The sequence below is a fragment of the Diabrotica virgifera genome, chromosome 2 (assembly GCF_917563875.1).
Source record: "Diabrotica virgifera virgifera chromosome 2, PGI_DIABVI_V3a".
Lineage (NCBI taxonomy): Eukaryota > Metazoa > Arthropoda > Insecta > Coleoptera > Chrysomelidae > Diabrotica > Diabrotica virgifera.
Genome location: NC_065444.1, coordinates 223227931 through 223244986, shown reverse-complemented (window position 1 = coordinate 223244986; position 17056 = coordinate 223227931). Strand labels below are relative to the sequence as shown.

At 32.5% G+C, this 17056-nt stretch overlaps 1 protein-coding gene across 2 annotated transcripts in view; it reads right to left on the bottom strand.

Moving 5' to 3' along the window:
* The window catches only part of LOC126880408 (probable ATP-dependent RNA helicase spindle-E), a 383599-nt gene that overhangs the window by 102150 nt on the left and 264393 nt on the right, over window positions 1–17056 (bottom strand). For both annotated transcript variants that reach the window (XM_050644249.1, XM_050644250.1), the window contains exons 12-13: window positions 13397–13600; window positions 4880–5286 (exon numbers count right to left, since the gene is read on the bottom strand). In XM_050644249.1, coding sequence (XP_050500206.1) covers window positions 4880–5286; window positions 13397–13600 — 611 coding nt within the window. The remainder of the gene's footprint in view (window positions 1–4879; window positions 5287–13396; window positions 13601–17056) is intronic.

Here is a 17056-nt window from a genome sequence, read left to right as displayed (position 1 = left end):
ATTTAAAAACATGAGATGTAGATCCTTGAAACACACTCAGTGATCAAAAGATCCAAGGTTAATGGTTTGACGACCACTCGTACGAAATCAAACAGATGAAATAGAGAATGTGGAAAAATCCCCTTACGAACAATTCACACATCCACCATTTCGGGTTGGGAAAAAATTTTTTGAATAGAATCAAAGATCCAAACACCAGTTCTTAGAAATGTGTTTCGCCCTCTTCAACCTCTCTGGGCTTATCAATAAAGATGAGAGGTTGAATATCTTTAGACACATTCCAATCAAAAAACAACATTCGAGACCTAGACATAGAAGGTGCGTCAATCTACGGCAAGTCCGACAATGACAGTCTCAAGTTTTAATTCCCTAATTACTTAAAGTAAGTAAAATATATGTTTAAAAACATGAGATGTAGATCCTTGAAACACACTCAGTGATCAAAAGATCCAAGGTTAATGGTTTGACGACCACTCGTACGAAATCAAACAGATGAAATAGAGAATGTGGAAAAATCCCCTTACGAACAATTCACACATCCACCATTTCGGGTTGGGAAAAAATTTTTTGAATAGAATCAAAGATCCAAACACCAGTTCTTAGAAATGTGTTTCGCCCTCTTCAACCTCTCTGGGCTTATCAATAAAGATGAGAGGTTGAATATCTTTAGACACATTCCAATCAAAAAACAACATTCGAGACCTAGACATAGAAGGTGCGTAAATCTACGGCAAGTCCGACAATGACAGTCTCAAGTTTTAATTCCCTAATTACTTAAAGTAAGTAAAATATATGTTTAAAAACATGAGATGTAGATCCTTGAAACACACTCAGTGATCAAAAGATCCAAGGTTAATGGTTTGACGACTTTTAAAAAAAAACAACTAAAGAGGGCGAAACACATTTCTAAGAACTGGTGTTTGGATCTTTGATTCTATTCAAAAAATTTTTTCCCAACCCGAAATGGTGGATGTGTGAATTGTTCGTAAGGGGATTTTTCCACATTCTCTATTTCATCTGTTTGATTTCGTACGAGTGGTCGTCAAACCATTAACCTTGGATCTTTTGATCACTGAGTGTGTTTCAAGGATCTACATCTCATGTTTTTAAACATATATTTTACTTACTTTAAGTAATTAGGGAATTAAAACTTGAGACTGTCATTGTCGGACTTGCCGTAGATTTACGCACCTTCTATGTCTAGGTCTCGAATGTTGTTTTTTGATTGGAATGTGTCTAAAGATATTCAACCTCTCATCTTTATTGATAAGCCCAGAGAGGTTGAAGAGGGCGAAACACATTTCTAAGAACTGGTGTTTGGATCTTTGATTCTATTCAAAAAAATTTTTCCCAACCCGAAATGGTGGATGTGTGAATTGTTCGTAAGGGGATTTTTCCACATTCTCTATTTCATCTGTTTGATTTCGTACGAGTGGTCGTCAAACCATTAACCTTGGATCTTTTGATCACTGAGTGTGTTTCAAGGATCTACATCTCATGTTTTTAAACATATATTTTACTTACTTTAAGTAATTAGGGAATTAAAACTTGAGACTGTCATTGTCGGACTTGCCGTAGATTTACGCACCTTCTATGTCTAGGTCTCGAATGTTGTTTTTTGATTGGAATGTGTCTAAAGATATTCAACCTCTCATCTTTATTGATAAGCCCAGAGAGGTTGAAGAGGGCGAAACACATTTCTAAGAACTGGTGTTTGGATCTTTGATTCTATTCAAAAAATTTTTTCCCAACCCGAAATGGTGGATGTGTGAATTGTTCGTAAGGGGATTTTTCCACATTCTCTATTTCATCTGTTTGATATATATATATATATATATATATATATATATATATATATATATATATATATATATATATATATATATATATATATATATATATATATATATATATATATATATATATATATATATATATATATATATATATATATATATATATATATATATATATATATATGATCGGTTTAGAACGTCTTGCGGCGTTGTCCGATTCCCAAATTCCATTCCTTCCTATTTTGCCACAGGTCATCCCTGAGGTCTCGCGCGCTCATCGCTTTCCGGATGCCGGTGGTCCAATTAACTTTCGGTCTCCCTCGCTTCCGATGTTCAGGAGGTTGCCATTCCAGACATTGTTTTGGAAGTCTCTCGTCATTCATTCTGTTTACGTGTCCATACCAGATCAGTTGTCTTCTCTCTATATCTTTCATTATTGTTCCTTCTATTCCCATTCGATTTTTAATGTCTTCATTTCTGATATGTTCTCTTCTGGATATACGTAATGACCTTCTGATTGCATCCATTTCCACTACTTCAATTTTGTTTTTGTTTTTTTCTGTAAGCCTCCAAGTTTCAGCATCATATAATAAACTACTCTTAATCATAGTTTCGTAGATATTAAATTTTCTCTTATTCGATATTTGAGTACTCCAAAGAATATTATTCAGACATCGGATTGCTCTTTTTGCTTGTATAATTCTGGAAGTAATTTCTCTGTCATCAATTCCAGTTTTATCAAATGTTACCCCTAGATATTTATAATCTTGGCAGGCTTTAATTTTTTGATTATTTTCCATAGTAAGATGAATATCGTTCTCTTCTGAACCAACACATAAGTACTTTGTTTTATCTATATTGACGTCCAATCCTCATCTTGAATATTCCTCGACCAACTTACGCATCATGTATTCTATGTCTTCCCTGTCGTTTGCTATTACGACCTGGTCGTCCGCGAACTGGAGCGTGTAGAGGCATGTATTGTTTAGCTCGATGCCCATTCCATTTACTTTCCTCTTCCAACCTTTAAGTGCTGCTGCAACGTAGATTTTAAACAGGGTCGGAGATATGCAACATCCTTGTCTAAGCCCCTTAGTTACTGGAAAGCTGTTAGTAAGTGAGTTTCCTATCTTTACTCGTGAACGTGATCCTGCATATAGATTTTTTAATGCATTGGTGAGAGTGTAGCTTACTGGTGAAGCATGTAGAACTTCCCACATCTTATTTAAGGGTATGTTATCATAAGCTTTTTGTAAGTCAACGAATGTCAGGTGCACTTCTCTGTTTCTGGCTGTTTTTTTCTCTATAATTTGTTTTAAACTAAATACGTTGTCTGTACAGGAGCGGCCAGCTCTAAAGCCCCCTTGTTCTTCTTCTTCATATTGGCTATATTCGGACTCTATTAGGTCTCTCAGTATTCTACCATACAGTCTACTGAGTGTGCTGGTCACCGAAATTCCCCTGTAGTTTTCGCAATTTCGCTTATCCCCTTTCTTATGGATGGATGAGATATAAGCCATTTTCCATTCATGAGGCACTGGATGTCCATTTAAGAATTCGACGAAGACTTTTGTTAGCATTCGAAATAACTTAGCTGTTCCATTTTTAATCAGTTCTGCTGGAATACCTTCTGGACCGCAAGCTTTACCATTCTTTAAGCTTCTCACCGCTTTTATCAGACTTTCTACGTCGATATTTATATGTTCTCCTTCTATTTCTATACCTGGTGTAGCTATATTTTCTAGATATTCGCCTCGTTCTTCTGTTAACAATTTTTTATAGTGGTCCATCCATTTTTGTGACTGTATACAGTGTATGGGTACTTTTTCTTTATCATTCTTTTTTACGGAATTTATAAATCTCCAAGCTTCTGTGGTTTTCCTGCCACCTATATATGTGTTTATCTCCATACATTTGCGATCCCATAAATCGTTTTTCTCCTTTATAACAGTGTTTCGCACTGAAAAGTATTAACGTAATGAAAAAACGCTATAGAACAAAAGTTGCTTAGAATTAGTCAGGTTATACATTTCCAGACTTATTTTGAACGTATATTTTTTTACACTCGAGAAGAGGTGAAACTCACCACCAGGGCAAACGCACACCTCTTCACAATATCACTTTTCTTCTTTGGGATGTTACCTAAATATTATTTGATACAAAAGATCATAAATCAAAATAAGTAGCTTGGCCAAGATAGAGCTACTTAAGGTGATACAGTAGCGATCAACAGGTAGCAAAAACGCGTTCCAAGATTGCGGCTGTAATTTTGAATATTTTTTCGAGATATTTGGCACACGTATTCGTAATATAATAAAGAATGGCGGTATAGAGCCCAATTTAAAAAATATATTAATATGTGGAAATTACTCTGTAATACAATACTCTGTAAATACAATATTAAAAAACGAACCTGTACCGCCATTAAGAAGAACAAAAAAATACACTTCCTTCAAATAAACTTTTTTATCCGATGCCTAGATTTTGTGTCATTTTGGAACTACTAAAATTTATTTCATTAGTACCGCCATTAAGAAGAACAAAAAAATACACTTTCTTCAAATAAACTTTTTTATCCGATGCCTAGATTTTGTGTCATTTTGGAACTACTAAAATTTATTTCATTAGTAGTTCCAAAATGACACAAAATCTAGGCATCGGATAAAAAAGTTTATTTGAAGAAAGTGTAGTTTTTTGTTCTTCTTAATGGCGGTACAGGCTCGTTTTTTTAATATTGTATTTAATTACAGAGTAATTTCCACATATTAATATATTTTTCAAATTGGGCTCTGTACCGCCATTCTTTATTATATTACGAATACGTGTGCCAAATATCTCGAAAAAATATTCAAAATTACAGCCGCAATCTTGGAACGCGTTTTCGCTACCTGTTGATCGCTACTGTTTCCTCTTAATAAGGATTATTAATAATTTTGGACAGTTGAAGTAAAATCATTTACGATAATCTGAAATTTTCAGAGAGTATTCTTAAAGCTATGTACTTTCATTTAAAATAATAAAAAAATTGAAAATGTCAAAAAGTTTCAAATCATACGCCCCCCTTAATGATGTGATAAACTTACGGTAATAACTGTAGCTGAAATTGGTGCTGCAGTTGTCTTTTTCTGATAGCTTCATAAACTTCGCGTGGAATCTTTCCAAGAATGGTGTCGGCCACCATCTGTCTACCATTGATTGAAATAGCCATTCTATTTTGGTATTGGCTTAAAACTTTGAATTCAACGTAGATTTTATTACTAGAGTCAAAACCTATTGATATATTAGTATTTCTATCGTTTTCATTTTTGAAGAGACTCTTAATAGCTCTAATGTAAACAGGACCGGGCTGTTGAGAATCCATTCCCGTAAGATACACTGAACGATATGGATCTCGACCTCCAACAGCTCTAACGAGTTGCTTGTCGTCGACTTCATTTGCGTTTTGTTCTCTTATAAAAAAGTTGGGATAAAATGCTCCAGCGATGATCATCTAAAAACAATGTTTAATTTTAATAAAATGTGCGAGTTTAATATAAATATATCAGATGAATATTGAAAGAATGAATACATACATAGGTATTAGTACAGGTTAATAAGGTTTTTTTCCATGACATTTGAACAGCCAGGGTACTGAAGCGTTTTTTCGATAGGTAATACCTATAAGAGCAAATTGTAACTATTTCCTGCGTAGGATCTGGCGGCCATTTTTATTTATAAACAATTAAGTGTCAAAAAATGGCATTTTTCACTTTGTTTTTCAAATCAATGGAAAACAGGGAAACTTATGGTTTTTTTAGTACAAATGTCTTCGAGATTATGGAAAAAGCTTTAAAATGACGTATTACAAAGTTTAATATACTCATTTATTGTTAATATAATTGCGAAAAAAGGTCGGAATAGCAAAAAAAATATTTTCGCAATAACTGTTGTAAAAATTAGTGTACAGCTTTGAAATTTTTGTCAAATAAAGGTTCTTTGGTGCTTAATATGTGATAAAAATTTCAAAGCGATTCATTCAATTGTTTAAATTTTATTCAAATTGTTTATCCCAGAGAGCATTTTTTTGCAATAACATAAGTCAGAAGAAAATGACGTTAGAACCATTTCACAAGTGTCAAATGAAAGAGCAGGAGCTATATTTTCAACATGGTTTAAAAAAGTGAATAAAAAATGCATTTATTAGTAATAAATAATTATGCAAAAGTATCGTAAATCTTTCCCTATAAACTTTTTATTTTGTTATATAAGAAATTATACATATTTATTACCATTTTTTATCAATAATGATATAGATAACATTACTTGGCAGTTGTGCACTTAAAACAGGGTAAAAAAGTTATTTTTTTTGGAAAAAGTTATTCAAAAAGTTTATAAAGAAAAAAGGCCTAGCCGGGTAAGATGATAAAAAGTGCCCCCAACTCGATTCGAATTCCATATAGATCGCCGTTTAGCATATATAGTGAAATTCACTTTCTGAAATTTTTAGCCCCCTAGGTGGTCATGTGACCCACCTAGAGCCTAATTAGTGTTTTTAGGTTTTTATTTTTTATCTCAGCGGCATCGAGAACTAGCGAAAAACTTTAAATAAAAAAGTTGTAAGCTTTAAAAAGTTATGTCCGAAAATTTTTATTTTTTATTTTTTGGTGGGAAATTTAAATTTTGAAACGATTTTAAAATTTTAAATGAGTATAAAAAAATAACTAAGACATTCGTTTTTACGAAAAAAATATATAACGTGTATTTTCGCATAATATTTCACCCTGATTTTTTTCAAATTTTTAAAATTGGTGAAACGCACCTTTAAAAATAAAAAACCGCATTTTTTTGGTTTTTTTTTCGTTTTTTGATACAATTTTATACATATTTTTCAAAAAAGGCAACACCCTCACTAGAATAGGTAAAAAACTGAAAAATAATTGGGGTTTGCTTAATAAAAATTTTTTGTAACGTCATCCATTTTCAAGATACAGGGCGTTGAAGAAAACAAAATTTTACACATTTTTTACGATTTTACCGAAACTACTGGCAACATTGTAATAAAACTTGGCGGGTTTTAAGAGGTAGTTATTGTGCATGTTTTGACATACAATTAAGGATATGATATTCATCATTGGCGTGCATAGGGGCAATGGTCTGAACTTTTCAAAGAAAAAAGACAGTACGCCACTGACATATTTTAAATTAACAATCATTTTTGAATTCCTCGTTCAATTTGCGAGAAAAAAACTATCTTCTCATTTTTTCATACGACGCGCCGTTTTGCTGCAAAAAATAAAATATCTTAACGCTTCCAAAGTATTCGAATTAGTTTTTATAATGGATGTACGAGTTTATGTAGATCTAGAAACTACTAGAAGTTCGAATACTTTGTAAGGGTTCAGATGTTTTATTTTTTGAATAAAAATGGCGCGTCGTATGAAAAAATGTGAAAATAGATTTTTTGTCACAACTTGAACGAGGAATTCAAAAACGATTGTTAATTTGAAATATGTCAGTGGCGTACTATCTTTTTTCTTTAAAAAGTTCAGACTATTACCCCTATGCGAGCCAATGATGAATATAAAATTCTTAATTGTATGTCAAAAAATGCACAACAACTACCTCTTAAAACTCGCCAAATTTTATTACAATGTTGCTAGTAGTTTCGACAAAATAGTAAAAAATGTGTAAAATTTTGTTTTCTTCAACGCCCTGTATCTTGAAAATGGATGGCGTCACAAAAAATTTTTATTAAGCAAACCCCAATTATTTTTCAGTTTTTTACCTTTTCCAGTGACGGTGTTACCTTTTTTGAAAAATATGTAAAAAATTGTATCAAAAACGAAAAAAAAACCAAAAAAAAAATGCGGTTTTTTATTTTTAAAGGGGCGTTTCACCAATTTTAAAAATTTGAAAAAATTCAGGGTGAAATAGTATGCAAAAATACACGTTATATATTTTTCTCGTGAAAACGAATGTCTTAGTTATTCTTTTATACTCATTTAAAATTTTAAAATCGTTCTAAAATTAAAACTTTCCGCCAAAAATTAAAAAAAATTTTTTTTCGGACAGAACTTTTTAAAGCTTACAACTTTTTTATTTAAAGTTTTTCGCTAGTTCTCGATGCCGCTGAGATAAAAAATAAAAACATAAAAACCCTAATTAGGCTCTAGGTGGGTCACATGACCACCTAGGGGGCTAAAAATTTTAGAAAGTGGACTCTGGAAAGTGGAAGTGGACAAAGAACTCTCATTTGACAAAAATTTCAAAGCTGTACACTAATTTTTACAACAGTTATTGATAAAATATATTTTTCTTGCAATTCCGACCTTTTTTTGCAATTATATTAACAACAAATGAGTATATCAAACTTTGTAATACGTCATTTTAAAATGGCCGCCAGATCCTACGCAGGAAATAGTTATAATTTGTTCCTATAGGTACAGTTGAGTCCGCGAGTCTTTACCCGTGCGTCATTAATACCTGAAGAGATAAAACACATACTTTTTATCTAGCATTATTCTCTTCCACGCATGAAACTCATGACAAACCAGCAGCCGTTTGTTATTAAGTAAAAACACATGTTATTTCTATGAACCATCTAGACTCAGTGCATTGAAAAGAGATAGGTACAAAAAAGACGATTCGGTATGTTTTCATATTTTAAGCACAATTTGTTTGACGTTTCTGATTTGTTTACTTTTGTGGCTGTCAGTCAGTTGAATTTTTTGCGGTTTTTGTCGAATTTTTGCGTTTTGAAGTTTCTTTATATTACACAAACAGTTATTTTCACAACTAATTTTATATTGGGCTTTGAAATTTTAAGGTAAGTAATTATATTTTGGCAATTAATATTTAAAACATACAAAGCTAACGTCATTCACACAGTAAAGAAATTATTGTGTTTAGGTTTCCGTCAAAGTGAATAAAATAACAAAAATAAAATATGTTATTGAATTTTTTTATAAATTGTTTATTTATTTATTACTGAATAATAATAAAAAATTTATTAAGCTACTTCAAATGTAGCTGTAATTCTGCACAAAAATGTTGAAGCAAAACTTACATTTGACATTCTATATATTTGATAACGTCAAATTTTATAATAAAACCCGTAATCGGAACAGCAGCCACTTTCTGTCACTTGCAGTTGCGTGAAATAGATTTCCGACTTATTTCGTATGCTTTAAATGATGACGCACGGGTAAAGACTCGCGGACTCAACTGTATTACCTGTCGAAAAAACGCTTCAGTACCCTGGCTGCTGAAGTGTCACGAACAGGGTATATTTTTGTCTTATTACCCTGGCCTATTATATAGGTATAGGTACAGGGTGTCAAAGATAAATGGAATAAATTCATTATTTCGTGAATGAGCGATTTTGGAAATAAATCCAAGAACAGGTCGTTTTTATTTTTAAATTATGATTCTTTGGTATATAATATATCATACTAGTGACGTCATCCGTCTGGGAGTGATACGAAATCGATGATTTTTTTTAAATGGGAATAATAGGGGTCGTGTGCTAGCTCATTTCAAAGGTAATTCGATTCTCTATTCAGTAATATAAACATCAACATAATTGTTTATACAGGGTGTCCAAATTTTTTTTTAATTAAATTAATTGTCACAAAAAGAAGAATGTGCGTAATTTATTTAATTCAGCCTTATATTTCCTAGGAAGCTTAATTAAGTTTTAACCTTAATATTTTTATTTCGTAGTATACTTTTTTTGTCTGTCGTTAATTATAAAATGTTATAAAAATTTATAGTAATTTAGGGGAGAGTTGGACAAAACTGGATACCATTCTTGTTTATTTTTACTGCGGAAAATGGGTTAAAGATATTATCATACTATTATTTTTTATAGGGATAACAGTTATTTAAGCACGTAAAAACATATTTTTAGGTATTTTTAATGACTCGAAAATAGTAAAAAAAAAATATTTATTAAAGTCATACACATCCCGTTCTAGCATACCACCGTTGGATAAAACGGGATAGGTTCACAATATTTAATTTTTTGAATAAAATTATCTAAAAAATATAATTAACTAGACATAAAACTGCACAGCAAAATTTACTCTTGAAAGAACAATATCTTCAGTAGTCAGAAACTTAAAAATTGTTGGCATTTTTTATGTTTTATTGCAAAACGGGAAATAAGACCTTTTATTTAGGACTAGGTACGTATACCCTATTCCACGAACATACGCCTGTTTTGGATTACTTCGACAACGAATATTTTACTGTGCAAAATAAGAAGAACGAAAGTAAATTGCAAATTACATTGTTGTTTATACCATTTATGGACTCTTAATACAGGGGCGTGCGTTGAGGGCAGTCCGTAACAAAATCTATCCTTAGAAAACCTCGAAAACGTCCTATTAAGACAAGGTAAGTTACGTACATGAAGAACAGTGTATATTTAAAAAATCTGGCGATTTGAGCGGGGCGTAAGAAAATCGGTGAGTCACAAAGTTTCACAAAAAAGCGAATATGTCGCGAAATGAACATCAGATCGAAAAACTGAAAAATACGTGTTCAATATTTTCAAAAATCTATTGAATAATAGGTACTAAACACGATCCTTCCACGAAGGGGGGCGGGGGAAACTTTAAAATTTTAAATACACTGACCGGCACAAAAAACGGCCACCCCACAAATTGAGTAATTTTTGATGTCTTGAATTTCCTAAACCTGTTGTCCGATTTAAGTGATTTTTTTAATATATTATAGCCTTATTCTTTAACAAAATCGCAGTAATAATATTCTTGCTGGACAGGTAAACTATCATTATATACCGGATGTACCAATCAAACTGTGTTTTATTCTCAAAGTTCACCACAACCTATGGAATATTTTAGCATTTATAAAATACTGAAATTAAAACTCAACGATAGCCTCAGGTTTTCTTAACATTCTGGTTTTTGAAGTTATACTTCTTTACGCGCGATATGAGGGTGAATTTTTATATGTTAAAACCTTCGATCCCGGCGCATGCGCATTAATATCCAAATGGCAGCAATATGGCAGCTGTAGCGCAGCTGTGGTTTGGACGGTTGACGGTTTGGTTATGTATGGTTGTTGCGTTTTAAAATTTGTGGGAAGAGAAACAACAAAGGTTAGTTAATAGTTATACTGCCTTTTTAAATAGTTTTCATATTATATTTTTGAAGTTATACTTCAAAATGTTTTAATTTATGTATGTATCAGTCCAGAAAAGGTGTGGAAAGAATATATTAGTGTTTTTAAATATATTTTTCTACAAACGTGTTAAAAATGCAATTTTTATGACTCCATAGGAGCGTTAAAAATGCTACTTTAAGGCACTAGTGCTTTAAAATTTTTAAGGCACTGCAGTTAAAAGTGAATTGTCAAATTGTGAAACGTCAAAATATTTATATTTCATTTATTAACATTAATATTAATAATACAACTTGCGCAATTTGAAAAAGGTGGTTTAAAAGGTTTTTTATTATAATTTTGTGTCTTTGGATTTGTCTTCCTTGGGCGTAAAATAATAAAACATCTATTTTTATATTTCACTTGTCACCGTGATGTATAATTATGTATATCTGAAAGGTAAGTAGCATGCGGCTTGAGGGCCTTGTTGGTAGAGCATTGGACCAGAGATCAAAAAATGGCGAGATTGCGGGTTCAAATCCCGGACGATTCATATTGTTTTCTTTTTTTTTTTAATATTTGGCATTGTTAAGTTTTGGTTCATTTTTGGTAATTATTGTTAATTTTTTGTATTGTAACTGATAAGTAGGTATATTTATTTCGTTGAAATTATATTATAATAGAAGTATAACTTCTTACGTGCGTACAAAGTACACACACATTCTTTTTTTATTGATTCGCTTATGTTGGATAATAAAAAAGTTAGGTACTTTAACAACTAGCCATGTTCTTCATTAATACAGGGTGTTTCTAAATAAGTGCGACAAACTTTAAGGGGTAAATCTGCTTGAAAAATAATGACCGTTTGCTTTATAAACATATGTCCGCAAATGTTTCGCTTCCGAGGTACTGGATGTTGAATTTTTTTCTTACAAACTGACGATTTATTTATTGCTCTAAAACCGGTTGAGATATGAGAATGCAATTTGGTAGGTTTTAAGAGACAGTTATTGCACATTTTTTGACATGCAATTAAGAATTTTATATTCTCCATTGGCGTGCAAGCGGGTAATATTACCCGTCATATTACCCGTAAGCGCGCCAATGGAGAATATAAAATACTTAAGTGCATGTCAAAAAATGTGCAATAACTGTCTCTTAAAACCTACCAAATTTCATTTTCATATCTCAACCGATTTTAGAGAAATAAGTAGATCGTCAGTTTGTAAGAAAAAAATTCAACATCCAGTATCTCGGAAACGAAGCATTTGCGGACATGTGTTTATATAGCAAACGGCCATTATTTTTTCATGCAGATTTACCCCTTAAAGTTTGCCTCACTTATTTAGAAACACCCTGTAATAATGAAGCACATGGCTAGTTGTTAAAGCACCTAACTTTTTTATTATCCAACATAAGCGAATGAATCAAAAAACAGAATGTTAAGAAAACCTGAGGCTATAGTTGAGTTTTAATTTCAGTATTTTATAAAGTCCATAAGGTGTGGTGAACTTTAAGAATAAAACACAGTTTGAATGGTACACCCGGTATACAATGATAGTTTACCTGTCCAGCAAGAATATTATTACAACAATTTTATTAAAGAATAAGGTTATAACATATTAAAAAATTCACTTAAATCGAACAACAGGTTTAGGAAATTCAAGACATCAAAAATGACCCATTTTTTGGGGTGGCCGTTTTTTGTGCCGGTTAGTGTAGAAACTCCGCGATATTTCGCAAAATTAACATCAGATCGAAAAACTGAAAAATACGTGTTCCATATTTTTCAAAATTCTATCAAATGACACCAAACACGACCCTCCACGGAAGTGGGGTGGGGGTTGCTTTCAAATCTTAAATTTTTTATTGCAGATTTGAATTTCTCACATAAAAATAAGTAACTTTTATTTGAGACATTTTTTCGAGTTATAGATATTTCACTATAAACGGAAAAACGATGAAAAATTAAATTAAAAGTTGGAAAATCCCCACTAAAATGGAAAATTTAACTTTTTGGTTTTAGGACCTAATCTTGACAACCCAATAGGCCCCCCTTTATTAACTGCAAATTTAGCATCCAAGCCTCCCCTACTATAATTTTAAAATCGATTTTACATACTTATTCTTCTGTATGAAAACAGGACATCAATATCAAAAAATCCAGATAAGGTTTTCACAAGGGTTTAAGGTCGGACTTAATGAATGACTATTTTCCCCTCCCCTTTTCCACTTAACTCGAAAATTACCGACCGCACGAAAAAAATTGCAAAAAGAAATTGTATAAAATCGCATTTGCAACAATTTCACATCTTACCATTTTTGTCGAAAGGTTGAAAATGTCGAAAATATTGAACAAAAACGATTGTTGTTTAAATTGAAGACGGCGGCTTAACGTAAAATTTGGGGTAGCTTGCCATACAAGGTTATTCCTTTTTTCTGAACTAATGATTTTTATTTAAAAGTTAACAAAAAACGTAAAATATTTAATTTACCTTCAATACAAGAGGCTTTTCGTCGATTTGTAATTCCGTCTGTCCATGGATCTGTTTTATATTCAAAAATTCCAAGCGCTGATTTATTTCCTTTACCATTTGTTGCCATTCTCTTAAACCTTTTAAACTAACAAGGTTTTTCGAACACCATTGTCGTTCACCATGTACATCAAAACTTCCATCTGCTTTGCACGTTTGCCATACCTGCAAGTAAAAATTATTTCAGAAATATTGTTTTGCAACGTTGAAATAATAAAGATTCATGTTCAAAGAAACCCTCGAAGAAAAACTGTATTTTTATGGTGGCCTTGAAGTTCTTAAATTTGGAGAAGGCGATGCCAGCTTTAAAGAAAAAGAACTCTAACTATTAAATGATCCTACATGGTTTACTAATTTACTAATACATATACACAGGGTGAGTCTTTAATGCGACATTAGTGCATGATTGTTAACTACGTACAATTTTTTTAAATACAGTAAAACCTGCCATATCCGGATCAATTAGGCGACAGACCGATCCGGATATGAAAAAATCCGGATATCAAGACCACTACTTCTTTTACAGTCTCTGAAACGTTTTCTCCTTCATACATTCCAGTAGTCAACGCCGTCAATAACTTTCGTCGATAGACACGTTTTATAGATTCTATAATACATTATTTCGCCATATTTTAGTTCTTTTTTTAGTGCGTTGTCCAACAGCAGGATTGCCTTTCTCGGTCGGTTTCGGTAGATCCGGACGGCGCAGAACCACGCAGAACCGTCCGGATATGGGGAGGTCCGGATATGACAGGTCCGGATATGGCAGGTTGTACTGTATGATAACCTGTATATTTTCTTATATTTAGATTCTTCTCATAATTCCTATTCTTTTACACTACTATACAGGGCATTTAACGAGTTATACCAATTTTGAATTAAGATATCGCTATGAAATAAACATCCAATATAAAGAAGAAATACATAAATAATTATTCATTTTACATAAGAGGGTTAACAATATGGTCTAGTTTTAAAATTAAGTTTAACTGAAATCATTGACGAATATTCGTATACAAGGTGAACTACAAAAAGAAATACGATTTTCACATAGGTATAATTTAAATGTATAACCCTACATTATATATTTTTTCAAAATATTTCATTTGTGATACACTTTCATTTTTCATCCCAGCAACAAAGTTAAAGGTGCAAGGCTAATTGTAAGGTAATTCATATTTTTAAAGATACCAATCTAAAAAATTCAAATGATGTAAATTCCACTTGACTTATTTATATTCGTTATCAATTTTTTAAACGTATATGGATCCGATTGGAAGACCTATTTTACATTTTTTTAATCTTCGTATTTTAGATATAATAATTCTAACATATCATAACTGCACACCCACATGTTTAAGAGCGTAGGCGCAAAATTTCGTTCCAATGCTTCTTAAACGCATTCATTTTTTTAGAATCCTGAGAAAACTAGTAAGTATTTAAAAAAAATTAAACGCAGAATGAAAGTCATTACCGAGGGTAGAAAGTCCCTGAAAACTGCTATAATGTTTATTTTAATAAGTTACAGGGGTGAAAAAGAAAGTGTGATTGAGTGTGATTTTTAATTTCAAATATCTCTTTCCAAAGAGTAGATATATTCTAAGTGACTTTCTACCCTCGGTAATGATGTAACCTTTCATTCTGCGTTTAAATTTTTCAAAAATATTTATTAGTTTTTCCAGGATTCGAAAAAAATTAACCCCACATCTGTGGTGATACTTTCCAAATAGAACATTCGCTATCTTTGTCATTCAACGTACTCAGTCGAACACAATGTGTTGACAAAGCTATTAAATATTTGACAAGACTTACTATGTCTTGCTTTTAAATGGTTTTTTGGCATATGTATATATCATAATAGTGACGTCATCCATTTGGACATGATGACGTAATCGATGATTTTTTTAAATGAGAATAGGGGTCGTGTGCTAGTAAATTTTTTTGGAATAAAATAAATTGACACAATAATGTATTTAATTTATTTAATTCAATTTTACTATTCTCAGAAAACAAAAAAAATGTTTATTTCACAAATAACAGTGAATCAAATATGAACCGACCTTTCCGTCCCCATTTAGCATAAACTGGCGGATATGTCTAAATTAGTCCTGTGGTGGTAGGTTATAGTCTAATGTGTGACTGCGCGCTACCGCATGTTCTCTAATGACTTGCAGCCAGTTACTGTTGCGATGAGCGAGAGAGTAGTGCCATGTTCGGTTGCACAACGCATTGTTATCAAATTCCTTGCAAAAAAATGTTGGTCCCGCTGAAATTTGGCTAAGACTAAAAAATCAATATGGGGAATCAACACTGTCCAATACACAAGTGAAATTTTGGCATAGATAAGTTCGTAAAGGACGAGATACCGTAGAAAACAAAAGTCATCAACGACGTCCAAAAATTGTCCCATAAAGGCGAGAACTCGTTTATCTGCAGGCAAAGTTTTAGCGACATGTTTTGGGATTATCGTGGCGTTTTGTTGCTAAATTTTCTTCATGAGAGATGAACCATTAATGCAGCTTATTACTGCAGTCTTTTGGACCGTGTTTGAGTTGCCTATAGGTCCAAAAGACAGGATGTCGTATACGACATGTGTTGCTCTTGCATGACAACGCTCGACCGCATACAGCTGACAAGAAAAAATAGCGGAAATGCATTGGACCCTCGTTGAACATCCTGCATACAGTCCTGATCTCTCACGATGTGATTACCACCTGTTCGGTCCATTAAAAGATGCACTAGGCGGAGCGCGTTTTGATGATGATAATCAAGTGGAGCAATTCGTGAGCAATTGATTAGATACCCGCCCTCATTCTTTTTATGAAAATGGAATACAGAAACTTCCTAGCCGCTGGGAAAAATGCATACAGAAGGAAGGAATGTATATAGAAAAATGGAGTATTGTTTAATTGTTGCAATTATAATTCAATAAAAAGTTATTAGCAAAGGTCGGTTCATATTTGATTCACCTCTCGTATTAAGTTCACATCTTAACCCTCGTAAAGCGGTGCCCAGATTCTTACGTAAACAACGGTGCGGGGTGCATTTGCACCCCATCGGTTTATCGATTTTTTTATATGTAAACGTCGAAGGATTTTATCTGGAAGATAATTAGAACTATTTTATGATGCTATGAAACATAATTTTACAAAGTACTTATTTCTTCATAAAAAAATTAATTATCGTTGCAAGACAGACATAAAATTTTTCACTGAGGGAGCAACACAAACAAAGATTTTACACATAATACAGTAATACCGGGACTTTTGATCGTTTTTTCTCTGACATAAGTAACACCTACCTTGGTGACCTTGTCCCGAAGCTCTGTTAGCTCCAGGTGGAACATCAGAAACGTCCAATTCAGGATATGCAATTATGTATCATCATTTGACGTAACTGAGAGTGTTCTTCTTCTTGTAGTTTCATGGCCTCCACCTCTTAGGTACTTGGCCAGTCCTCGTATTTAGACTAACTGGAAGGGAATCCTCTTTTCAAAGGGTCTGGATTTTTCCATATTCCCTTCTTTAAATTCATTGTGATATGATTTTCAAATAACTATTTTTATTTTATATTTTAATTTTAAATATTGTTAAAAATTGATTGATCTTTCTTAAGGTTTGG